Source organism: Camelus bactrianus, chromosome 34 (assembly GCF_048773025.1).
Source record: "Camelus bactrianus isolate YW-2024 breed Bactrian camel chromosome 34, ASM4877302v1, whole genome shotgun sequence".
Taxonomy (NCBI): Eukaryota; Metazoa; Chordata; class Mammalia; order Artiodactyla; family Camelidae; genus Camelus; species Camelus bactrianus.
In genome coordinates, this window is record NC_133572.1 from 20,271,595 (window position 1) to 20,298,797 (window position 27,203).

Here is a 27,203-nt window from a genome sequence, read left to right on the forward strand (position 1 = left end):
CGTATTAGCTGTGTGGACTTTGGGCAAGTAACTCCTTTGCACCTCAGAGAAATAGACACAATAACAGTGCCTACCTTAGTGGGGTATTGCTGAGGATAAAATGCAACCACGTACAGAACAATGAGAATGATGTCAGCGACACAGATGAGATTTTTTTTTAATCATAAGATGACTGTCTAGAAAACATAGTGCAACTTGCAGTGTATATTGATCGTTCACTTAATTTTAGGGATGGTGAAATGATAGGGCAGTGATGGCAGACTTACTGAATACTCAAGGATGAGAAATGAAACTTGGGTTTTACCTTGTTTTGTCATTGCCTTTCACTAGGTATTCATTCCATTTACTTTTCAAAATTGTAGTATTTTCATCTTTATTACCTACAGACATATTCTCAGTAAGTGTAGGCCACACCTTATGTAATTGTGAGGATGACATTGCCAACTCAATTTCTAGTCTTTTTGAGCCTGCTGGAACCTATGCAAATTTTCCCTCTTTGAATTTTTTATGTTTACCCCATTTTTTCTGGCTGGAGTAGAAAATTGTCTTTAAAGTTATTGCTGCTACAAAGGAAATTCTAGTCCTCAAAACATCAATTAGACACAACCCTTCATTGCTGTTATATACATTTAAAAAGTTTTCTACACGTATATTAAAAATATTTAAACAAAGTAGAATGGCATAAAGACGACATCTTTCTTCACCACTGCCCAACCTCCAGTCCTACCCTGTAGAAGGAACCACTTATATTAGGTTTCTGTAACAAATTACCAAATTTTGTGGATTAAAAAATACAGATTTTTAATCTTACAGTTCTATAGTTCAGAAATCCGAAATTTGTCTCACTGGAGCTAAAACCAAGATGTTACCAGGGCTGTATGTTTCTTACTTGAGGCTCTAGAAGGGAGTCTTTTTCTCTTGCCCTTTCCAGCTTCTAGGGGCCGCCCGCATTCCTTGGTCCATGGTCCCCTCCTCCGTCTTCAGCATCAAGCTACATCCTTCTCACGCTGCCATCTCTCTGGCTCTCGTCCTCTGCCTCGCTTCCATTTTTCATTGTGCCCACCTGGATAACCCAATCTAATCTCCATACTTCATGGTCAGCTGATGACCAACCTTAACTCAACTGCAACCTTATTCCCTCTTATTACCTAGTTTCCCTCTAGGGCAATTAAAAGAGCAATGAGTCAGTAGATAACATTGCTTAAAGAGCAATTTCCTTCTTTTGTCCGCCTTGTTCAGTTGGTCTGCTTTTCTTCTCTCTGAGCTCTGGAGAGACATTTTTTTCTCCCAAAGCAAAAGCACTGAGATCCAGTCAACGCTTTGACGGAGACCCATCCCTTGTTCCTTAGACTACATCCTGCTCAGGCTGCCATAACAAACCATCACAGACTTGGGATGCGCAGACAGCAGAAATAGACGTTATCTCACAATTCCGGCCCCGAGGTCCAGGGGCAGCCGATTTGGTTCCTGGCTTGCTGCGCCCCCAGCTGGCTTTTCCTCTGTGCTCACAGGAGGAGAGCCAGCTGTCATTGCTAAGGGTACTAATCCTGTCCGGCCACAGCCCCTCCCCCATGACATCATCTAACTTTAATTACCTCCCAAAGGCCCCATCTGCAGATACCATCGCCCTGAGGGGGTTTGTGCTGCTTCAACATAGGAATTCACCGGGGAAGCAATTCAGGCTGTAACAGTCATCTGGATGGAGTTTGAAAAAACTCTTATCCAGGCCAAAGCGCATCTCTTTTTAAAGTAGTAGAAGCATAATTGCTAATGTGACCCTTTTTAAATGGTCACTTATTCTACAGATATTTCTTGTTTGTGCCGTGTGACTCACCGGCTTAAAGCTCTCCTAGTGATGAAGAGCGCTGAACCTGGGGAACAGAGCCATTCTGCCCGCTGTGCTCTGTGAGGCCGTGGCCAGGCACCTGGCTACCTGCTCCTTGCTGCCTCCCTGAGGGCCTCTGTCCCTGCTTCTCACTCTCCCTGCAGCGCCTTGCCCCAAGGCGGCCAGCTCATGCTCATCGTTCAGGCTCCCACTAAACGTCATCCGTCTTAGGACGTCCCTGACACCCAGTCACAGCTGTGTATTCCTTGGGCTTGCTGGTCTGGGCCAGAGGCTTTGCTGGATGTAAAAAAAGACAAAGACCGGGAGCAAAAAGCCAGGCTTATTACAGCGTTAGCCTTAAATGTGGGCGGGTGTGTGTGTTAGCAAGAATACCTAGCATGTCCTGAACACCTGCTGTGTGTGAAGCACTATGCCAGAGGTTCAGCATTATTTCTCTAATCTAATCTTTACAGCGGCCTCTGATGCACGTATGATTGTTATCCTCACTTTACGTCAGGTCAGCAAACTGCAGCTTATGGCGGTCAACTCACTTGCCAAAGGCCGTACACGACCAGGTATAGAGCTGGGAGTTATCCATTTTCGTTGGGCTACAGACTTTAAGCCCAATAAGATTTCCCTTTGGCCAAATGATCGACAAGACTCAGTAAGACAAAGCATCTTTATTTTAAAAAATTGAGACAATAATAGATCAGAAGGAATATTGTGAAAAGAGGCAGTGATGATTAATGAAGATAAAGGTGTTTTGTGATCGGACAGACCTGAGTGTGAGCTCTGACCCCGCCACCCGCTGGTTCTGTCACCGTGGATTAAAGACTTTTCTTATCTTCCGTTTCTTGCCTGTAAAAAGGAACTTATGATTACATGAGCAAAGAAACACTGGCACTGACAGATTCTCAATGTTAGTTTGATTTTCTTGAATAATATTAACAAAATTCAGGTATCTCTTCTGTGCAGTTTAGCACTAAGCGCAAATAAGCATCGAATAATCTCTTTTTAATGGGTTTATAGCACTTTAAGCTTGCCTTCTGAATGTCATCGTAAGTCTGGTGACTGAGACACTGGGCAGTAACTCAGTAGGAATATTTATTACAGTTGTTCACTTTGATTTTTTAAACGCTATTTAATTTTATGTTTGCTTAAAATTGACTTGTTTTAAGCCAGTCATAACTTGGGCCCCAGGCATATATTAATTTACAATTGTGATTGATCCAAAATCTCATTACTTAGATTTATATCCTCAATTCACTAATGAAAGATATTAAAATAATGTTGAATAAAATATATGGATAGTAATAAAATAATACAATATAGCTTCAAAATCTGAATATAACTGTGATAGTATTTGTGTTGTGGCTGATTCTTTACAAAAAGCAGTTCCAGGTTACTGAAAAATCCATGTTTTAAAAGCCTATCAGTCTAATGTTTCTGGAAAATGTAAGCTTTACCGAAAGTTTTCAACTTTCATAGAAGTGAAAGTAAGTAAGTGAGGTACCACTAAAGAATCAAAGACATCTCACACATAATTGTATTAATTAAATGGTGGGAACATATATTATCTCACTATTTAACTCAGTAAAATGTTAAGTAGGGAAAACAAAGAAGGTGATTATCAGGAGGCTTTAGGTAAAACTGTAACAAGATTTAAAAAAAAATGAACTATTTCTCCCACATACACACTGAGGGTTCATTTGGCTGATAGTGATTCGAAATATATATTTTGTAGTATTTCTTTGGCCGTGGCCCACACACTAAAGGCAGACATTTCTCAGTTAGTCATTTTCAGGTTTGTTGCCTAAGATGCTAATTGAAATTCAAGGCAGGGAAAACTGCGTCACCAACTTTTGTGTGACAGTGAAAGGCTTTCTCATTAGACTTAGCTTGGTATAAAAGCTTCTCCTCCCTGCCGCCTGAGAGGGACCCTGTGTGTGAAGTGTGTCCAGTGGGGTCTTCAAAAGCCATGTAGACACCAGGCGCTCACCAGCCGGAAGCCCTCGTGCTGTCTCCGCAGCAGTGAGCCCTGAGCAGCAGGTGCCAAAAGAAGATGCCCAGTGCACTTTCCAAAACTCTTTCCCAGGGCTGGGGGAAGGGAGCCGCCCTGGGGACCCCTGTGCGGAGCTCCGAGTCTCCAGGGAGGGAAAGCACGTCCTTATCCCCCAGACGCTCCCTTTCCTCCCTGAATTGGAGTCTTTTGAACCTCAGAGCCACATACCACACTGCTTGGAGCTGGAGGCTCCCACAGCCCCTCGGTCCTCTCTTCACCGTGAATTCAGCCTGATTTGCAGAGGACCATTCACTTTCCCCTTGCATGTTTTAGTCTTTTACTTTCAATTTGTTTTCTTTGGCTTTCTGCCTGAAGCCAGGAGACAAAGTCAGTCAGAATGTGTTAATGAAAAGAGCTCAAAAAAGAAAAAAAAAAAAAAAAAAAAGAGCTCAAACTTAGGATCTGGGAGATTTGGATCAAAACCTAGGACTATCATTTCCTACCTCTGTGAATTACCCCAGTTTCCTTCGTCTCTCTGGGCTTCAGTTTACTGATTATTGTAGTAGAATAGATACCACAAGTTCTTTTTATTTAACTATTTGTCCCGCATTTAACTACCAACTACTAATATTATGCATTTGTTATATGTGGTTGAATCATAGCATTCTTTTGCTGTCTTTTTATGCCTGAGAAATTTCTTTCCTCTGCCTGGTACATCCTATGTAAGTGGCGAAAACAACTTTTATTAAAACATTAAATAATCAAGTTTTCCCACTTCAATGGCACTGTAATGGATTGAAAAATTCACTTTGAGCGACTGTAGAATAAGTAATGACAAAAAAAACATTTTATAAAAGAAAATGTAAAAGAATGAGAAAACTACAAGACTTAGAGCCTATTTATAACCTTCACCTGCCAAGAAGGATAAAAGTTACTGAGTATATTTATTCGATTTATGTATACCTTTCAGATATGTCCAATCTAAACTGAATTTCTGCTAAGAGAGTAGTATTCAAGTATTTCTTTTGTTCATCTTGCCTTATGGTACTTTGTTTGGTTTTAGGAGTCTGTCTGCAAAGATGCAGTTTGTAGAAACATATTCCAATGATTTCTTACTGTTACAGAGTGCATGAAAAAATGCCTCAGAATATTATCTTAGGAATGCAACTTGTAGCCTTGACACTCGGCTTCCCTGCAGGGCTGACTTGTATGGTCTGCCTTTTGCGGATGGAGCAGCTCACTGTCTCCTGACTGTTCAAGGTGTGAGCCAGGGGGGCTACGCCTCGTCTTCTGTGCAGTGTCTTCCTGGGCGGCTGCTGGAATTCATTATTTATTGCCCTCCACTCTCCTCGCCTCCATTTCTGTTATGTTTGCTTTTCCTAAAGTTGCAGCAGTTACACAGGGTCAGATCATTGAGAAGACTCACCGGAGTCCAAAGGGTGTGTTCGTATAAGGTTTTGTAGGGGTGGAAAACTTTCCTTCTTCCCTTCTAAGTTCATTGGCTGGTCTTATCATTAAATTGACATAAGACAGATTAACAGAAGAAAACTGTAAGGGAGCCCCATAAAAATATGAGACTCCCCAGCAGCCAAGTAATCAAGGCTTATGTACCATTCCGAGCTAAGAGGGCGGAGGTAGGGGTCTGGAGCTTCAAAGGGGAGGAAGACAATTCACAGAAGATGAGAAGAGCAGGGGTTTGGCAAACAAATGTTGGCCACGCTATGCAGACAGGTCTTTTTTTTTTTTTTTTTTTTTTGGTAATTGAAGCACAGTCAGTTTACAATGTTGTGTTACTTTCTGGTGTACAGCATAATGATTCAGTCGTATGTATACATACATATATTCGTCTTCATATTCTTTTTTGTTATAGGTTATTACAAGATATTGACTCTAGTTCCCTGTGCTATACAGTATGAACTTGTTTATCTATATTATACATAGTAGTTACTATCTGCAAATCTCGAACTCCCAATTAATCCCTTCCTACCCCTTCCCCACCACTGGTAAACCATAAGTTTGTTTTCTATGTCTGTGAGTCTGTTTCTGTTTTGTAAATAGATTCATTTGTCTGTCTGGGTTTTTTTCTTTAGATTCCACATATAAGTGATATCATGGTATTTTTCTGTCTCTTTCTGGGTTACTTCACTTAGAATGATGATCTCCAGGTCCATCCATGTTGCTGCAAGTGGCATTATTTTATTATTTTTTATGGCTGAGTAGTATTCCATTGTGTAAATATACCACAACTTCTTTATCCAGTCTTCTGTCGATGGGCATTTAGGTTGTTTCCATGTCTGGGCTATTGTAAATAGTGCTACTATAAACATTGGGGTGCATGTATCATTTTGAATTAAAGTTTCCTCTGGATACATGCCCAGGAGTGGGACTGTTGGATCACATGGTAAGTCTATTTTTAGTCTTTTAAGGAGTCTCCATTCTGTTTTCCAAAACGAGTGGCACAAATTCCTTTGTGAGCAAAATTTTCATATCACATCTTAGTTCTTGCGGGATCATGAAATATCATCACTGCTTTGAAATTACGGTTATTTCTTAAATCTGCCACTCGGTTTGATTACACATTCCACTAATAAAGAAGCACATGTCTTACTGTATCAGTTATGTGTTAAGGTGTAGCAAATTGCCCCAAATATTAAGGGCTTAAAATAATACCCATGATCCTGTGGGTCAGATATTTGAGCTGTACTCAGCTGGGTGTACCTTACAGACTAGCCTGGGGCCACTCCTGTGGTGCCGTCATCTGGCAGCTCAGTTGAGCCAGATAGTTCGACACGTCTCAGTCCGGCACCGGGCAGCCGGCGCGGACTGCGGGCTGGGCCCGGGCTCCAGCAGGCTGGCTGGGGCTGCTTCATGGGTGGCCTTGTTCCAAGAAAGAGCAAGCACTTCAAGGCTTCTGGGGACTGAGGCTTCCCCTGCGTTCTGTGGGTCGCAGCAAGTCAGAGGCCAGTTCAGAGTCGGTTTGAGCAGAAACTCCACAGCGTGTGACCGCAGAGAAGTGTGATTAACTGGGGGCCACTACTGTAACCATCTCCCTGATTGCCATATCATAATCTTAAAAAATATTGTATTAGCTTAAATGTAACATAATCAGTGTCCTTGGTAATCCTGTCTTTTTTTTTTTTTAACATTTTTTTATTGGGTTATACTCATTTTACAATGTTGTGTCAAATTCCAGTGCAGAGCACAGTAATCCTGTCTTTTACACTGGAAGGGAGGAAAATTTCCTTCCACCCTCTTCGGTTCTGCGACTGGAACTAAGAATTAAACTGACATAAAACAGATTAACGGGGGGAAAAAAGCTTGCAGATTTATTTAATTTTTTTTACTTGTACATGGGAGCCTTCAAAGGGAAAAGGAAGAGCAGAAAAGGTCATTAAGGCCCCAAGGCTTATGTAGCTTTTTACACAAAGAATGATAAATCCGGGGCTGTGACAAGACAAAGGGGCTTGGGTGACAGGCAGTGTATCGTGGGACAGTGAGGAGGAAGTATGTGTGGGAAACCAAGGAAGGTGATTTTAGCAGGTCTGTCTGTCTGGGTCATTTTGGCATAGACTACCCGTCTCTGGTGATGAGAACGTTATCTTCCTGGTCCGGGGGGGCACCTCCCTCCAGGGAAATTTCATGTCCTGCTTTTAGGTAGAAAGGAGGAGGACAGAGAGGCCTTCCTCCCTCTGCTATTTGTCAAGTGCTTTCAGCTCAAAACGGTCAATGTACCAAAGTGGCATATTTTGGCCTGGGAGGTTCTGAACCCTTTCGATGTCCCTTAGAATATTATTCTGAGAAGAGGTCCATTGGCTTCACCAGGTGGTCAGAAAGGGCCATGGCACAAATGGGGTTAAAGACCCCTGATCTGGAGGCAAGGAATTGTGGGAGGTGGGATGCAAACGCCTGAGGGCCGGAGCCACTGGCAGGCCCACCACGGGGAGGGAGTGGAGGGGATCTCTGTGGCTGCAGCCGGGTGACTGAGGCCAGAGTGGCTGGACCAAGGCAGTTGGAAGACTTTGAAACTTGCAGAGGGGATCTCCCCACCAGCCCTGAGTATGGAAAGTTGGTATTGTATGCATACTAACTTTATTTTATGTTTCATAATACATTGTGGCTATCTTTCCATTCTAGTGCATAAAGCTTTTTTTCTTGTTCTTTTTAATAATTTTATAATGCTCCACTAAGAGATGCATGATCATTTATTTCACTGATCCCCCATTAGCAAACATATAGATTGTTTCCAATTTTTTTGTGTCCATATACCTGGATTTCTTTTTCTTCTTCATTTACCTCTAAGAAAATTTACTTAATGATTTTTAGTGGGGAGAGGGTATAGCTCAGTGGTAGAGTGTGTGCTTAGCATGCAAGAGGTCCTGGGTTCAATCCCCAGTACTGCCATTAAAATCAATCAATCTAATTACCTCCCCCCTCCACCACCAAAAAAAAACTAAGAAAAAAGAATGATTTTTAGGTGTAAAATTGCTAGATTATGTTATGTGTACGCGCTTTTAAAGTTTGATCGAGATCACTAAATTGCCATTCAAAAAAGGTGGTACCGATTTATAATCCATGAGGTGTTTTTTATTATGTTTTAACTGCCAAGACTTCATTCTACACTTCACAAAATTAAGGATAAGAACGTTTTGTATTGACTGTTTATTCTTTCGTTGCAGAACAATGAGATGTTGGAGCTACAGAGAATACGGATGAAGGATGAAATACGAGAATACAAATTCCGGGAGGCCCGCCTCCTTCAGGACTACACCGAATTAGAAGAAGAGAACATCACGTTGCAGAAGCTGGTGTCCACATTAAAGCAGAACCAGGTAAGGTTTAAAAAGTTTTTTGGCGACACTCCAGATAGATCCACACCTTCTGACCCCTGAGGTTACGTCTTCTCTAGGAAGGAAACTCGAAATTTGCTTCCATCTCCATACGTTATTTACGTGCTGAACTTTCCCAGCCGTCTTATTTCAGCTAAAATGTAGAAGGCAAACCTAGAAGTAGTATAAATACCAGTAAAGCTTTATTGGATAAGAAAACATTTTCTTTATACTTTAGCTCTATATTAATTTATGTTTGGAGGAAGCTAAATGTATTGTAACCAGTTTAACCTGAGACTTATTAAAAGCCTGAGTTTATAAGCTTGTTTTGTGCGACAAGCTTAAGCTCTCCCTGTGATCTCAATTAGCCTCTCCCTCTCTCTCCCCACCTCTCTTTCTCTCTCTCGCTTAAATTGTTTTCAAACTATACAGGGAAAAGGATTATGAAATGTAAAGTGGTAAGGACAACGTTATACAAAAGAAAATTCCTGATTTCTTTGTTCTGCTGTGACCTGACTAGAAAGAGTACATGTGTACGTTTAAATAATCTGGGGGGCAGTGAGGCTTCGACGGCTTAACCGTGTCATTTTCCCGATCGGTTTGCCCTGGGGTTTGTTACAGTCACTAGTAAGAGCACTCCTGAATCTGTGCTTTTAGTAGAATTGACTTGTGCATACAATTCACAGGTTGTTCAGCAAAGGTGAACTGGATTTCAAGGTCTTTCCAACGTGGTTCCTCAACCACAACCCTGTTTTGGTCTAAACACCGTTACAACCTCTCAGGTTAGGTCAAGAAACTGTCAGGCACCGTGCTAGGCACTGTGCTAGGCTAGAGAGGTACCAGAATCCGTAAGGCAGGATTCTTGCTTTCAATAAACTTAGAGGCCAGCCCAGATGTGTGCCTTCACTTCCTCTCCCTCTCAAGTTGGTATCTCCATCCAGAGCTGTTTCAGTTGACCCTTCGTATCTATGGGTTCACAGATTCAGCCAACCATGGATTAAAAAAAAGAAAAAGAAAGGAAGAAAAAAAGAGAAAGAAGGAAGGGAGGGAGGGATAGGGAGGGAAGAAATGAAAAAGAAAAAAAGAAAAATTTTAGAAAACTCCAAAAAGCAAAACTTGAATTTGCCTGACACTGGCAATATTTACATAGCATTTACGTTGCATTAAGTGTTATAAGTCATCTAACCATGATTTAAAGATGTGCCAGTGTGCGTAGGTTATATGCAAATACCACACCACTGTATACGAGGGACTTGAGCATCCACGGACTTTGGTGACTGCTGGGGCTCCTGGAACTGATCCCTCAAGGATACTGAGGGACAACCGTGTGGTTTTGATACATATAAAGATAAAGAGGGGAAAGGAAAAATCCAGAAAAAAAGAAATCCATGTACTGGCACAACTGAAATCTGATTTCTGATCGTTGTCACTCCGCCCAGCTCTGCAGGGTTGGGAAGCAAGCTGTCTGCTAAGGAGTGTGGGGGTTAGTTTCAGACAATTAAAGGAGGGTTACCAGGATGGCCCATGTGTTTTTACCATGAAGCACTGAATCACTGTGTGCGTGCCGAGGGCTGGTGGTACTGTGGGGTCCCAGGTCATGATTTGTTTGGGATCAGTGACCTCACAGTGGAGAAAATTAGAAGATTTAAAAAAAAAAAAAAAAAGCATCTCAGGGCGGGGAGGGTATAGGCAAGTGGTAGAGCACATGGTTAGCATGCATAAGGTCCCGGGTTCAATCCCCAGTGCCTCCTCTAAAAATAAATAAGCCGGATTACCTCCCTCTCCCCACTTAAAAAAAATAGTGCTTCTCGGAAATGTCTTGAAATGAGAAGGGTATTTTTTGTGTTTGTTTTTGTGGTCGCTGATGAACAATGTAAAGGACTTGAAGCAAGTTTACTGAAGGGCAAACATTTAAAGTGGGCATTACTCCTGACTCCTACAGATCGTCCGTGCCCTGGGCACAGGCAGGAGTGCGGCCAGACAGCCTCCCACCTGCGCTGCACGTGCTAGACCCATTGACTCGGGAAGCCCATGTAGGCCAGTAGTAGGTATTGTTGACAGACTGCCGAGGTATCCCGTGAGTATTCATCGCCCAGCTGTCCCGCCTGTGGGAATTCGTGCCATCAGTCTGGCTCGTTGCTGTTTATGGCTTACTCATGCCCTCCCACCAGTCACTGAAATGTGGAAATCAAATGTTTAACTCAGAAGGTTGAAAAAAAACAGGAAAATGTATACATCTCTTTAATTCTGTTTTTTAGGTGCAATATGGTAATTTTCCCAATTAAGGGTCTAATTAATTAATTTGAAATCATTTCCTATACCAAGGGCCGTTCTGGCTTATTCCCTGACAAATGGGCGCACTGCGGTGTCACAGGCCTCTCCCAGTTACGCAAATGCCAGGGTTTGGTTCCCTTTTTTTCCTGCTGTTGGTCTTTATTCATAGGATTCAGCATCTATCATAAACTCTCTTCCTAATTAACTAAGTATGAAGTATAATGTTTTATGTACGAATGCCACACATTTTTTAAAAAAGATATGACAGTGGCTGGTTTTCAGTCTCAAAATTGGTCTGAATGTTGCTTTGTGCTGAAGCCCCCTGGACAAAGCGTGCTCTCCCGTCTGGTGTGAGGTTTCTCTAAACAGCAAAACTTCCCGGATTGTAAAATGCTTAGTTCAAAGAACTAGAACATTATCGTCTCCTGAAGTTCCATTTTCCTTGTAACTGTTTATTGATTATTTTCTAAATAATTGTTTAAATACCACTTTTTACTCCCTATATAGCTCCTATATATTAGTTTGTTTCCATCTCTTTTTGTTAAATTATGACACCCAGAACACGGCCTGGCCTATAGTAGGCATTAAATAAATATTTGTTGAAACAATGAGTAAATCTTTTCCTTTATAATTCAACTGAGAAGGAAACTAAAATTTAAGATGATTATAATTAGGGAGGGTAGGCACTGCTCAGTGGTAGAGCGCATGCCTAGCATGCACGAGGTCCTGGGTTCAATAACCAGGTACCTCCATTAAAATTTTTTTTAAAATTAAGATTATTCTAATTAACCATACCAATTGTTATTTGTGATCCTAAGTATGAAATACGTGGAACCTCAAAGAATTGACTCTGAAGACTTTAGCCACGTTCCTCTGTGTGCTGATTTGGTTCTGTGACCCAACCTTTTAAGTAACGTTTTATACCTTTATACTTTTTCAAACCAATATATCTGAAAGAAGTACAGTAAACAGCAGCAGCCATAAGAAGAAGTCAACTCCCAGTTCCCCAACAGACCACCAGAAAAACCTGCTGATGAAGCAAAGCTGTTTCTCAGCTCTCGCAGTAAGAGACCACCTCGACAGCGCGTTAGTAGTGTCTCGAATTGGGGTATCTACAGGAAGGATGTTCATAGAATTTTTTAGGCTCTGGACTGGATGATTTTAAGGTGGGTCTTGCACGGTGGGGAACTGGTTGGGATAGACAGGGTTTTTGACATCATGGCTTAGAGTTGAGAGGCACAACAAAGGGAAGGTCTTGATGCGAGTCCTGGGTAAGCTACTGCAGTTCAGTCGCATCTTCCAGGAGCAAGTATTTCCCAAAAGCAACTAAGTTTTTTTATGCCAAGTCCCAGTATCGGTTACCACAGGGGCAGGACATTTTGCCTGGTTCCAGTAGTACTTAACCTGGGGCAGGAAATCATGTTAGTTTCAGTTTTTAGAGTTGAGACGGTGGGAGGAAGGGAGAAGTAATAAATTTCATGTCTCTAGTATCTCCTATATTGAACTAAAGCACTCAGTATTTGTTACCTAAGCACTGAAAAACCCTAGTTTTCAATTAACAGTTCAACTGTATTTTTATTTTGAAGAATATTTCCTCTAGGAATATATTTCTATATCAGGTAATAATATCATAGGGGACCCTGGGGGATCAATTCAGTTTGATTTCATTTAACCAGTGTTTCAGGGGTCTCTTTCTTTTTTTCTTTTTTTTAAGTATAGTCAATTACAATGTGTCGATTTCTGGTGTACAGCATAATGTTTGTATACATATACATACATATATTCATTTCCATATTCTTTTTCATTATAAGTTGCCAAGATATTGAAAATAGTTCCCTGCGCTATAGAAAAGAAATTTGTTTTTTACCTGTTTTATGTATAGTAGTTAGTATTTGCACATGTTGAACTCCCAATTAATTTATCCCTTCCCACCCCAGGAGTATCCTTCTATGAGGCCATGTACTTTTTGAAGGACAAAAGACATGATCACTGGCCCCAGGAGCTTCAAGTCCCAGTAGGGAAGGCCGGTGGTAAATTTAGCTATCCATATAATTGAGTATTAAAGCTATGTGTTAGGTGTGGCCCTACAGGTGCAGAGTGAGATCTTTAGCATTCCTAAACTCTGAAAAGATTGTGTACCTATCTCCAGCCCTCATGTAGTTAAAAATAAAAAGAATTACTAAACTCTGAAGTTGCTATAAGGAATCCCAACAAAGTACTGATTTTTCTCATGGTGTCTACTTTGATGCTGTCTTTAAGATGCCAGACACCACCCTTTAAGTGCCTTCTCATTCTGTTTCTTGGTGCCTCCACTTTGCTGGGGCTCTAGTCATGATGCAGCCTGGCAGTGATGACACGAGAAGGGAGTAACTGACATTGTTACACTTTTTTCTAGTTTATTTTTTCATTCACAATTGTTTATTCAGCAGATGCTTACTAAGGGCAGAATTCTGTTGAAACACTACGAAGGAACATCGAAGCACTCTGAGGCACACCTCGGTGCCTAAAAAGTATTTCCTCTAAGCAACCGTGGATATAAAATATTTATGGAAAAGTGGCATGTGGTACCATGGAAAAGCCTCCAAGCAAAGCATGTGGACTCAGAGTGGAGATCCATCTCACCTGTGGACTTTCACAACCAAGAGGGCGTTTGAACAGACCCTTATTTGGTTGTAACTGGAAAGAGTACTATATTGATAACAGTATATCTGTATTCTTTTCCTTAAAAATCGCCTTTATTACCACCCCTACAGAACACCTGTTGTTAACATTTTGTTAAATTTCCAGTTGATCTCTTGTATTGCATACTTGCAATAATACATTATCCTTTTTCACTCAAAGTGATATTCATTTCCTGTGTCATTACAAACCCACTGGTGATACTGTTTTTGATAACTAGGGTTCTGTCATGTTACTCAGAAATTATTTGTTCAAGGGAATATGGCTGTGCTTTAAAAAAAAATTATTTCTTAGAGATAGATCCCAAAGTATGTGATACCCAGGAGTTAAAATAATCCAGCTAGGGGAGTGAATGGAAATACGGATGAAAGGAAGGTGACCAGGAGTTGATGATTGTTGAAGCTGAGTGAGTGGTGGGCACTTGGGGCTCATTGAGCTCTTCTTGCTGCTGGGTATTTTCACATTACCCACAGTATAAAGTTTTTTTTTTTAAAGGAAAACATCGCATCATGTGATTGTAGATGTGTGTGGCAGATTTAGATTGTTGTTCTCAATTCTTTACTCTCTCCCTCTGCCGCATCCCCTGGCAGTGCCCTGGGAGGGGCAGGGTAAATTGGCCGGCTCCACTGACAGAGGTCTTGGTCATGTGACTCTCTCTGAGCAGTGGAAGGTTAGCAGACCCGATGGTGTGCAGATTTCAGGCGTGCTTGCCTGGTCTGACTAATCCCCTTACCCTCCTGTATCATCATGAGAAAAACATGCTCCAAGAAGTGTGACCCTTCAGTTTGGTCCCAAAACAAAAGATGGACAGCAGCACACAGTCTGAAGCCTGACGCCAAGTCTGTCCAACCTGCGGCGTGAAGCAGGGCTCCTGGGGCTGGCACACAGTCAGTCACCCGGTCACGTGGGGATCTTCCTTGCAGCTCTGGTTGCGTAAGAGATCTGCCAGTTTCCAGTGGGTTTTCTGTGAGAGTTGTTCCACATGGAGATGTATTTCTGACGTGTTTGTTGGGAGGAAGTGAGCTCCACGTCCTCCTACTCTGCCATCCTGACCCACCTCCATGTGTTTTTTAAATTTTTGCCTAATTGGTAGTTATTCCAGATTCTGTCCTTAAGGGCGTGAAGTTTGCTTTCTCATCTTACTCCCAAACATATTTTATTGTGATTATATTCTTATTGTGATCTTATAATTAACTTAGCCCTGAGTATAAAAATTTCCTCATTATTAATAATTAAATAAAGTAATAGTGATATAAACTTTTCTTGGATTGTGAATACTTTGATGAACTATTACAAAAATATTCTTGATTTATTAGCCAAACCGTGCCCCCTTTTGACCACTGGACCCCATAAAAGAAGTCCTAAGAGAGTTCCTTTCTCATCTCTGCTAAGAATTGAATTTATATATATATGGATATATAATATCTAAAGAAACCATCCTATGTTACCCTAGCAGTGTACTTCCATGTACTTTATAGATTTATTTTGTAGACGTCTAATTTTTTCATGTCCACTGGCGTGTTTAATGGCAGTTTTGTCAGACCCAAATTTTAGTTTTATGAATCTTCTTTATCCTGTCTGATTCAGGTCGAATATGAAGGCTTAAAGCATGAGATTAAGCGGTTTGAGGAGGAGACAGTTCTGCTGAACAGCCAGCTGGAAGATGCCATCCGACTGAAGGAGATCGCCGAGCACCAGCTGGAGGAAGCCCTGGAGACCTTAAAAAATGAGAGGGAGCAGAAAAATAGCCTGCGGAAGGAGCTCTCGCAGTACATCACCCTTGGCGACAACCACATAGGCATCTCGGTAGACGGACTCAAGTTTGCTGAGGATGGGGCTGAACCAAACAACGATGACAAAATGAACGGGCACATCCACGCGCCCCTCGTGAAGCTGAACGGAGACTATCGGACTCCCACTTTGAGGAAAGGAGAGGCCCTGCACCCTGTTTCTGACTTATTCAGTGAGCTGAACATTTCAGAAATACAGAAACTGAAGCAGCAGCTCATGCAGGTAAGAAGTTGGTTTAGGGCTGCGAGAATGAATTTTTTTGTAGATTGCGTGTAGTGTGTTGTGGGATTTCTTATTGTCACGTCTTAGTTCCGGATTACTTTTTAAAATAGTGCTTCTGTAAGTAGCAACTTTGAAAGTACAGTATTTTAGAAACACACAACAAAAGAGGTGGTGAAGAGAAATCTCTCATTTGCATTGCTTTACAAAATTCATCTCTTAGAGCCACAAAATAGATGGCAATCAGGTGTGAGGGGAGAAAAGACAGTATCTTGATGCATTTCTGAGAAAGGAATTCAAAAGCTTTCCATACAAGGCAGAAAATGAAGTCTTCCATCACAGGCAACACTACGTATAGCTTTAAGATTAATCGTTAACACTTCACAGCAATACTTTGGGCTTTAAAAGACATGAAGGGCTTTCTATATACAAACCAGCCAGGAGAGTGTGATTACAAATACAGAACAGGTGTAAATCTGAAACTAACAAGTTCTTATTCCAACATTAGCTAAACCTTAAATTTTTAGCATCTTCAAATCAAGTACCTTGTGGAGAATCCCGGCCTTTAAATTTATCTCATACTGAAATGACTTTCTAGTGTAGAGTTTGCCTCCGAGACATATTTCATCCAGTGCTGATGGAAATGTTGTCTGAGGACCAGCATCCCAGCCACCACCACCGCCTGGGGGCTTCTGAGGACGGCAAATTGTTGGACTCCACACAGATCTCCTGAGCCAGGAATCTGGTTCAACAAGCTTGTTAGTTGATCACGTCTGTGGCTTTTTCTTCATCTGTTACCCCCCTCAAGGTTCTTTGCATCTGATAATTAGAGGTCTTAAGACTCTGGCAATCATACTAGTTTTATAGCAAACAGGGCTTAGAATTTCCTGCCAAGATGGAAATGACTGAAAAAGGTAACTAACAGAAATAACAAGACTAGGGAACCAATGAAATTAATTTATTATTAGGTTTATTTTTAATACTATATCAAGAGTTAATATATCCTTTAACTTTTACCTGCCCAGAGCTTTAGGCTGCTGAAAGAGAATTAGTGAGAATTCATTTTCTCAATGTTTAATTTGAATCAAGGCAAGAGGACATGGCCACTGGAAGGAAATTAATTTCATATGGACTCACCTGACTGCAAAGTCCAGTTCTGTGCAGATAACACTTTTCTATGTCTTTTTGCTCAGTTCACACTAATACACTCAGGTGGGTGGAAAACATATTTCCTAGTGAAAAGATTTTGCATGACATATTTATAAGAATTTGTGCCCCCCAAATTGAATAGAATTAATATAAAATTTTCCTTAAACTATCATGTTGGTGGCTTTGGGATAAAAAAATAATGGGTTGAAGCTTTTTATTTCTTTTTCAATTTCTTTTTTTTAATTCTGGTGACAGAGTAGAATATATTAGGAAGAGGGGCTTTTATGCATAAAACAGCCCAACAGTTTTCAACCAGGTCAGCTATTGGTTGAAAGCTCAGAGTTGTTTTCAGCTTTAATCCTAAATGTAATCTGAGCTGGGTAACACAAAAATCCAAAAAAGAGATGTAGTTTAATAAAAAAAAAGAATGGTAGAAAACAAGTTCTCAGCAAGAGAGAGGTTCTCAATGGGGACCACGTTGCGTTTGGGATGGGCTTTGTCCTCGTTGTCTGGGACTGTCTGATAAATTACAGGAAGTTTAGCATCTCTGGTCCCAACCGATTAAATGCTTGTTACACCTCACAGATGGGGTGACCAGAGATGCCCACGCATTTCAAGTGCTCCAAGGTCGACCTCTAATTAAGAATCATTCTTAGAGAGATATCACTTTACTCTCCCATATTACACTTCCTCAAAGTGTCATAAAGGTTTATGAGGCAATACACATAAAGCGCTTAGAACAGGGCCAAGCACATGGTGAATGCTCCATCATCATGAACTGTTACCACTGTTTCTGCTCCGTAGTCTTTACTTCATTAAGCACTCAGTTTATTTAGCCATTATTAATAGTATTAACTGTTATTGTTGGATAATTAGTTCAAGGATAGTCATCTCAGATGGGAGGAATGTGGTCGCTAATAGGAATACAGAAAGGTGGCAGTTAAGTATCAGGGCGTGAAAAGGAATGTTCATTAAGCAAAAAGCTAGAATGAGAAAAGCTTGGCTGGATAAACCTTCCCTCAGTACACGAGAAAGCTGTGGGTCTTCAGACCTTTCATCAGCACCCAGTAACTGCTGACAGATTGTAAAGATGCAGGGAGGCACTGGTAAGGCCTTGTGTCCCAGAGTTTGCTCCAAATTTAGTTTCGAAAAACCAGGCTCAACACAGGAAGGACTTCGCAGCTTCCAGCCTCACACCAGGAACACTAACTTCTCATTTCGTTGTCAGCAAAGTAATCATCTATTTTCTTGTAATCAGCATTTTTGTAAGAATATATATTTCAGTTAAATTGTTGAGTACAAGTATACTGGAATGTATCTTCTCATGCATAATTTCTTTATAATCTGAGTTTTTCCTTAGCTGTTTTCCCTTGTGTTTAACTTATGTAAGTAAACAAATTATGAAAACATTACAAGATACATTACCTAGAAGTTACTGCAGTTGGCATTAATGTGAATGAGCCTTGAAAATAATACGGCAATTCTAAGACACAACACTCACGCACTGTGAAGCATGTACCGTGTCAGTACGTGTGTCAGGACCGCTGTTCTGGACCTCCTGGGGAGACAATGAAATGCACCTTCACTATGGCTGTCTGAAACGCTTGGGGCCAGATGGGTTTTGAATCTAGAAAGTATAAGAATGGAAAAAATTTTCCCTTTTCCCGTCTAGGTTCTTTGGCTGGTCCAATAATTAAATTGAAAACAGATGAAGAGGAGAAAAACAGACTTAATTTCATACGTAGAGGGTCCCGGGCAGGGACATAACGCCCTCTACTAGGGAATATGCAGATTTTAAGATTTCCTTTCTTAGGATTAAAGAAATTCTTTGAAAACAGCATACCTGAGTCAAAGCCTCTCGGCCTTTTCTTATCTTACAAGACTCGATCTGTGCATCTAACTTATGTTTTCCTGTCTGTGGTATTTACTTAACCTGGTCCCGAAAAGAAAAAAAAAAAAAAGCCTCTGTTTCCGCCTTGGGTATCAGGAATGTTGGCTGAATCGCTTCACTTCTGTTAGGCGCATTTCTAAAAGGGAAAGTAATAAATAAGCCCCATCACTAGTCCATGAGACACCTTTGCTGGGATTAGGAAAAAAAAAAAAAGATAGTTTCCCTTCCTTAAGATCTCATACTGCTGGGGTTTGCTGGGGAGGGATCTGCTGGGAAACAGTACTAATTAATAGAAAAATCTACGACTTACAGTTTACTCAGTGCCTCCCAGAATTGTCCCCAAGACTCAGTTATTTCAAATAGATTATAATTGACAATTTCCAGTGACAGTACTTGCCAGTGGCAGTCAAGTACCTTATTAGTTTTATTAGAATGAAAAAGAGTAGATCCTGCCTAGGAATACTGAATAAATCACACAATCTAGTTGAAGGTATCTCTATGCTTGTGCTAACATTTCTACCTTTGATAAATAGCCTCCGTTATACTTCATAACACAGAGAGTCAGACTAAGCAGGAAAAAACTCTTTGGGTTGTGTTCTTCAGTATCATCCTGTTAGGTAACTTCATGTGGAATGTGAGAAAACAGCACCATTTCTGTAGAACTGAAGCTTATACGTTTTGTTGTTTCCTCGTGGCTGTGGAAGAAATAAAAATTCATGTTGTGTTTGGATCCACTCTATTAAAGGCAATTTTAATTTTTCCTATAGTGATGGTAACTGGTCAATTTGTTGTATGTCCCATAAGAGTGCAAAGCAATTTATATACATTTGCTTACTTGGTTGGTAATTATAACAACTAAGAAGTAGTGTTATCCCCTTTTACAGATAGAGAAACTGAGGCACAAATGTGTCACTTGCTCAAAGGAAGTGGAGTCACTACACAGAAAGAGAGTCAGATCAAATATAATCTGTTTGTAACAGATAAGACTCACGGAATATTGATGGTATGAAATTAATTAAGACAAGATTGGTCAGTTCCCAGTTTTTAAACCTTAATGTGACACATACAATTTCCTAGGACAAAGCTGACAACTTAAGTTGTTACAGTGTTACAGACTTTACAGTTAAGGGTTACCTTTATAAGCATGAGGCAGACATGTTTCTCAGAAGCCTTACTTTTTTGACCAAAGTAAATATAAAAGAGCATCTGTAGTCAAACAGCAAGGGATGAGTCTGTATAGTTTTTTTCAAGAACGGCTTTATGGAGCTAATTCGCATGCAATCCATCCATTTACAGGGTACAATTCAGTGGTTTTTAGTGTAGTCACAGAGTCGTGCAGCCACCACCAAAGTCCACTTTAAACATTTTTATTACACCAGAAAGAAAGCGTATACCCATTAGCAGCCACTGCAGCTCTAGGCAACCGCTAACCTACTTTCTGTCTCAACAGATTTGTCTGTTCTGGACATTTCATGTGAATGGAATCACACGATACGTGGTCTTTTGTGTCTGGCTTTTATCACTTAGCATAGTGTGTTCAAGGTTCATTCATATGGTACCATGGGTTACTACTTCATTTCCTTTTATCGCCAAATAATATTCTATTATATGGATATACCACATTTTATTTCTCCATTTATCATTGATGGACATTTGGGTTGTTTCCACTTTTCGGCTATTAGGAATAATACTGCGGTGAACATTCATGCACAAGTTTTTGTGTACACGTAGCTTTTTATTCTCTTGGGCATTTGCAGGAGTGGGATTGCTCGGTCACATGGTAACTCTGTGTTTCACCTTCCAAGGAGCTGCCAGACTGTTTCAAAGCAGCTGCACCATTTTATGTCCCCGCCAGCAGTGTATGAGGATTCTGAGCTCTCCATGTCCTCACTCACACTTATTTGCCTTGTGATCATAACCTGACTGCCCTGGCTGGAACTTCCAGTCCAATGTTGAATAAAAATGGCAGGAGCAGCCATGTTCATCCTGCTCCTGATCCTAGGAAGAGAGCGGTGTGTTATCTGTGAGTGTTTGGTCGATGCCCTCCATCATTCTGGGGGAGTTCTCTTCTGTTTCTTCTAGACTGTTGTCTGTTTTCATCATGAAGCGGTATTGAATTTTATCAACTGCTTTTCCTGCATGTATTGAAATGACCACGTGGTTTTGTCCTATGTTATATTAATACAGTGTATTGTATTTTTTGATTTTTGGATGTTAAATCAACATTGTATTCCTAGGATAAATCCCACTTGGTCATGCTGTAATCGTTTTAATAGGTTACTGGATTCAGCTTGCTAGTATTTTGTTCAAGATTTTTGTGTCTTTCATGAGATACTGATCTGTAGTTTTCTTTTCTTGTAATATTTTTGTCTGGTTTTGGTATCAAAGTAATACTGGCCTCATAGAACGACTTGAAAAGGGTCCCTCCCCTTCCTTTTTTTTTTTTTTTTTTTTGAATCTCTGTCCAGCTGACTGCATTTTGCACATACACGCGTGTATGTGTCTGTGAGAGAGAGAGCTTCCTTCTTGCCACTCTCTCTGAAATATATTACCTTTTTATCCAACTGCTGGAGTCTCTCACCTTGCGTTTCTTAGTTCTGAGCTGATCTTTTTTCACAGTTCTCGCCCATCAGGGCACAGATACGCATTGCCAGAGTTGCATCACTTCAAGCAGAGAAGAATAAATTATTAATTTCTGAGTTCTATTTTACACAAGCATGTATGTCATTACAAAAGCTACACCAGTCACTCAGATGTCACACTGAGAGTCTGATGACCAGGATTAAGACTTTCTGGGAATTATTGACTCATAAAACAACTTTGATTTCTTTTCCTATAAAAATTCTAATATGAACGTGCAAATTATGCTATCTTTTGTTCCTTCACAAAAGAATCGATCATTATTAAGTACATGTAAATGTGTTTATTTTAAAAGGTAAAGATTCAGTGAAATTAAACATAATTTCTATAGGACACAACTACAATAATAATGATAGTATATACTGTATACTTATACTAAACTAAAAAGTTTACAAATTCTGCGTTCAGGTTTTCTGGCAAAAACCAGCCCTACTATGAAAAATAAAATCTCCGCTTCACAGATAGAAGATGGAAATTGTAGGAAGAGAAATAGGGCAACTATTTTTAGTCACTATAGAAGATTATATATTATTTATATGTATAATTATACAAGATTATAATCAACTCAGCAAGTCTCTTGAATAAATTCTTCACAAATAGAGATTAAAATAGACAGTTAAAATGAATAGTAATTTTAATCTTTAAAGTGCTTTGCATTTATTAATTCAAAGCACAATGTATCTGAAATAGTTTAAGCACTGCTCTTTGAAATCCAGATACAATTTAAGTATTTCAAGCTGCAGGGGAAGGATATAGCTCAGTGGTAGGCTGTGTGCTTAGGTTCAATCCCCTGTACCTCAGTTAAAAAATAAATTAATTAACCTAATTCCCCCCCCAAATAAATAAATAAGGTACTTCAAGTTTCAGTAGCTGAGTGAAAGAATAATGCCAGAGTTATACAAAATTATCCACAATTTAGTTATCCTTCTTTGTTGGGGGAGGGCAAACCAACCTTAATTGCCTGGAAAAAATACACACACACACATATATGTGTATGTATGTGTGCACGTATGTATGTGTGTATAAAATTTGAATGCCATACCCTATTCAAGTGATTCCACCAGAAATACTAAGTGTGGAAATTAGCACTGTATGGAGACACTGTTCTGTTTGATGTTTTCTGCAGGTGCAATCATGAAGAAACTGATACACTTAGCCTTTTAGGTTCAGAAAATGTTTCTGTTAAAACAACTGTAATCAGCCAAGTCCAGATTGGAAACTCTCCTAAAAGCATTACCTCATTCATCATAACACTTCTGCCTCTGAAACAAGCTTGAGGCAAACACAGTCACTACATTTTGTTCGGGTCCAATTTTTATTTTATCCAAAAACTTTTCCTATTAAAAGGGCTTTTTGAAAACAGCTTTGTGTGTTGTACTTGAGCGTACTCATCAAACGATGTTCAGACTTTTTAGAGCAAATTTACTTAATTTTCAAAAAACTGTTTTTAAAAACCTCCTGAAATAATCCATTTTACTGAGATTGTATACAACACCAATAATAGAATATCTAGGAGATTTTTTCTTTTTTATCAAAAATTCAAATGACTTGACTTTTCATCAAATACCATATGACATAATTACCTGGATTTTCGCTTAAAATTATCGCCCTGTAGTCTGGGTAAGTTGTTTCATCTTCAATGATATGCAAATACAATGTGTGGTAGCTAGTGAAACCCAGCTAAGAGGATTTGTCTTCAAATCTGTCCTGACTCTGCGATGAGTTGCTTTTGCACATACAAATACAAATTTGGAAAACAGGATGTGTTTGCCACGTAGAAGCGTTTTGGTCATGGATTTGGACCACAGTTACCCAAATGTTAGCAACAGCTAACATTATAATACTTTGAGCATTAAAGTTATTTTCTTACTAAATCATCCAAATGTCCCGTGATACAGGCATTGGCACACTCCTTTTATAGATTCTGAACTGAAGCTTGCCCAGATTTGGCTCGAGTTCTCAGATGCTGCAAGTCCTAGTGTGACCTATGATACAATGTTCTGGAATACTTTGATTTCTGTAGCCATAAAATGTAACTTCTGGATTGCGTGCCTATTGCAGATACGATCAAACAGTAGGTCATAAAATCAAAGCTACAATTTAGAAGACTCTAAATAATAATTTAAAATAACAAAACTCTATTTTAAAGTTCTAATATATACAACCATACTATAGAGGCATTTGCATCGTCTTGCAGGACCATAAATGTGATTGTGCAAGCTGAAACCATGCAAACACTTAATGGAGAAAATTACAATTGGTCTGTGATTTTTCAAATTTTGTGTCAAAACATTAGAAAACTCTCTTACTGTGGGTCATAAGTACAGAGAGCAGTGAAAAAACAGAAAAGCTACTTGGTACACTGTAACCTAAACATCAGAAACATATTTAAAGATTCCTTTGTAAAAAAATCTTGAAAAAAATGTTTAACCCCCCCCCCCCAAAAAAAAACCCTAGGGAAATTGATTCACATTTTGCAGAATATCAGAGCTATCCATGCTTTGGAAATAAAAATTTGAAAACCACCCCTCCCAAAAAAGTATCAAGATTAGTTTGATCTTGCCTTCTTCTCAACATATAATTTATGATGCTGGCAAGAATCTTTTCTTGGAAAATTGTCCTACTCCTTTTTCAGTTTGGATGAGCTTCCAACATTGTATCCTTTGCATCTTCAGTGTCTGAAAATCTCTCTGATGGTGTGAATGTGTCACTTCCTCAAGGGCTTTTTCATCCTTTTTGTAACAACTACTTTTTTCATTTATGTTGATACATTCTCCTTTGCCATGTTGCTTTGGCTAAAGTCCTTCACACAGCATCAGTGTCACCATTCCCACATTCAACTATTTCTTCTGTAACTGCTCTCATGTTTGATTCAAATTTCACTGCAACATTGTCACTCTGTTTCTTTGCTGCTCGCTCTTTCTTTCCTTCTTTTTGTCTTTCTTTGCCAATACCTTCTTTGGATGATCTGTTTTTGTGAAACATCATGCGAGTTTATCACTGGGAGACAAGAAGACAACACAACTACATACTTTGCTGCCTGTGAGTGAATTGAATAACAGATACACAGTGACCGATAACTGATGGACTTTGAATGATGTGACTGGTCGCTGGTCATGATGTTATTATGCAGTGTTTTCGTAGATTGAAGCAGCAAAAGTTTGTACTTTGCACATTGCTCACAGTTAATATACTGGTCATTGAAATCTGAACTATGGGAGGACTGGTATTTTAACTAAACCATGGTCACTGAAATTCATGCATATTAGAACCTTGTCAAGTGAAGACAGCCTAAAATGATAATTACCTGAAGGATATCAAGTATCATAAAGAATCATAAAAATACTACTATATACTGAATTATAAATTTATAGATAGATAGGTATAGCTCTCCTAAAGTAATATGTTGGTTAAAAATATTAATCATGTTTTAATAATTGATATTTATTGTGTTATTATAATAATAACTTACTTAACTCCTAGGAATTTAGGAGAGTTTGGAGGGATATAATGTATAATCCAGGAAAGCTTGAAAGTTCAACTTGATAACTTCCTTTAGACGTAAAGACATTCAACATAAGTTTATTATCCTTAAAGCAGATCTCATGATGGTTTATTTAAAAAAAGAAGAAAGGAAAGAAATTTAAATGCAGAAAGATATACCTTTTACATAGGGCTTTAAAATGCAAACTGTTATTTGCTTATTGAAAAACATACCTCCATTGTAAGCATGCAGAAACGCTTAATCATAATAGTGATTACCCATATGGAGGGACGGAAAGTGGTTTTAAAGTTTCTCAGATTTACAGTTTCTTATATATTTATATTTAATGAGATAGTATTTTATATTGAGACTTGAATATTTTTCAATATACAGTACTACCATCTTTACAGTAACATATGGCCACGTTATTCAAATTAATTGCAGTTTTAAAATAGCCCTAAAACTGTTTTTTTTCCTGACATTTATATTAAAAACTATTGTATTTAGTCCATGTTTATCTTGGGGGGTAAACGCTTATTTTTAAAGAGACAGTTATGGTTCTCATCATTATTTAGTAAGTTAAAGACTGAAGTTTTTTTCTAACTTATTTTTGTTTGTTTTAATTTTGGGGGGTGGTAGTGGAAGGTAATTATGTTGGTTTATTTATTTGTTTATTTATTTTTGGAGGAAGTACTGGGGATTGAACCCAGGACCCTGCGCATGCCAAGAATGCCCTTAATCACTTGAGCTGTATCGTCCCCTACAAAAGCCTTAAGTTTTAAAGCTGACTTAGGGCTGAGCTCTGGAAGGAAAGGCTGATTCACAGGCACCTTGAGACAGTCATTTATCCCATATACTCTAAGGCTTTCAAAATAAAGACAATGCTAAGTACTATCTCTTGAAGTCATGTTTTCTGCAAGGTGTTAAAAGATAAAAATAAGGTTGTTTGAATTATAATCAAGTTTCATGAGTGTATGTGCATAATGCGTGAGAATTTGGATGGGTAAGTATGCAGAGCATAATTCCTTTGGAATGACGTAGTTTTTGATTGATTGACTTACCAAAACCGCTGAAATAAGAAAACATGCTCCAATTCAATTTGAAGTAATGGGAACTTTGGCTCTGGGGCAGTTTTTTAAATGTGTACATGTCCAACTGTGAATGGTTCAAGTTCATCACTGGTGTTGCACTGAAGGCATTCAGAGACTTTCTTTTGCCATTGCAGGTAGAGCGGGAAAAGGCTATTCTTCTGGCCAATCTCCAGGAGTCCCAGACGCAGTTGGAACACACCAAAGGGGCGCTGACAGAGCAGCATGAACGGGTGCATCGGCTCACGGAGCACGTGAATGCCATGAAGGGCCTGCAGAGCAGCAAGGAGCTCAAGGAGCTGGATGGGGAGAAGGGCCGGGACTCGGGGGAGGAGGCGCATGACTACGAGGTGGACATCAACGGCTTAGAGATCCTTGAGTGCAAGTACAGGGTGGCAGTCACCGAGGTGATCGATTTGAAAGCTGAAATTAAGGCCTTGAAGGAGAAATACAACAAATCTGTAGAAAACTACACGGAGGAGAAGGCCAAGTATGAGAGTAAGATCCAAATGTACGATGAGCAGGTTACAAGCCTTGAGAAGACCAGCAAGGAGAGTGGAGAGAAGATGGCGCACATGGAGAAGGAGTTGCAGAAGATGACCAGCATAGCCAACGAAAATCACAATACCCTGAATACAGCCCAGGATGAGCTGGTGACGTTTAGTGAGGAGCTAGCCCAGCTCTACCACCACGTCTGTCTGTGCAACAATGAAACCCCCAACAGGGTCATGCTGGACTACTACAGACAAAGCAGGGTCACCCGGAGTGGCAGCCTGAAGGGGCCCGATGATCCCAGGGGGCTTTTGTCTCCACGGTTAGCCAGGCGGGGGGTGTCATCCCCCGTGGAAACACGGACCTCACCTGAACCAGTTTCAAAAGAAAACACAGAGGCCAGCAAAGAGCCGAGTCCAACCAAGACCCCCACGGTCTCCCCTGTTATTACTGCCCCACCGTCCTCTCCAGTATTGGACACAAGTGACATCCGCAAAGAGCCAATGAACATCTACAACCTCAACGCCATCATCCGGGACCAAATCAAGCATCTGCAGAAGGCTGTGGACCGGTCCTTGCAACTGTCTCGTCAGAGAGCAGCGGCACGGGAGCTGGCTCCCATGATCGACAAAGACAAGGAAGCCCTCATGGAGGAGATCCTCAAGCTGAAGTCCCTGCTGAGCACCAAACGGGAGCAGATCGCCACACTGAGGGCGGTGCTGAAAGCCAACAAACAGGTGATCGGTCTCATTCTACCGAAAAGCCGTGCTAGACAGCGCTTTCTTAACTGGTTTATTCCTTCATGCGTTTGGGTGTCCACTGCCGGCAGGGTGAGAGTTCAGG

The 27,203-nt window shown here is 40.1% G+C and overlaps 1 protein-coding gene across 10 annotated transcripts in view; it reads left to right on the plus strand.

Annotated features, from left to right (window-relative positions):
* BICD1 (BICD cargo adaptor 1) overlaps positions 1 to 27,203 on the plus strand; it is a 172,499-nt gene that overhangs the window by 103,184 nt on the left and 42,112 nt on the right. For all 10 annotated transcript variants that reach the window (XR_012503928.1, XR_012503929.1, XM_074357303.1 and 7 more), the window contains exons 3-5: positions 8,504 to 8,656; positions 15,194 to 15,619; positions 26,006 to 27,097. Coding sequence is in view for 8 of the 10 variants with exons in the window: in XM_074357303.1 (XP_074213404.1) it covers positions 8,504 to 8,656; positions 15,194 to 15,619; positions 26,006 to 27,097 (1,671 nt within the window). In the remaining 2 variants the exon portion in view is untranslated. The remainder of the gene's footprint in view (positions 1 to 8,503; positions 8,657 to 15,193; positions 15,620 to 26,005; positions 27,098 to 27,203) is intronic.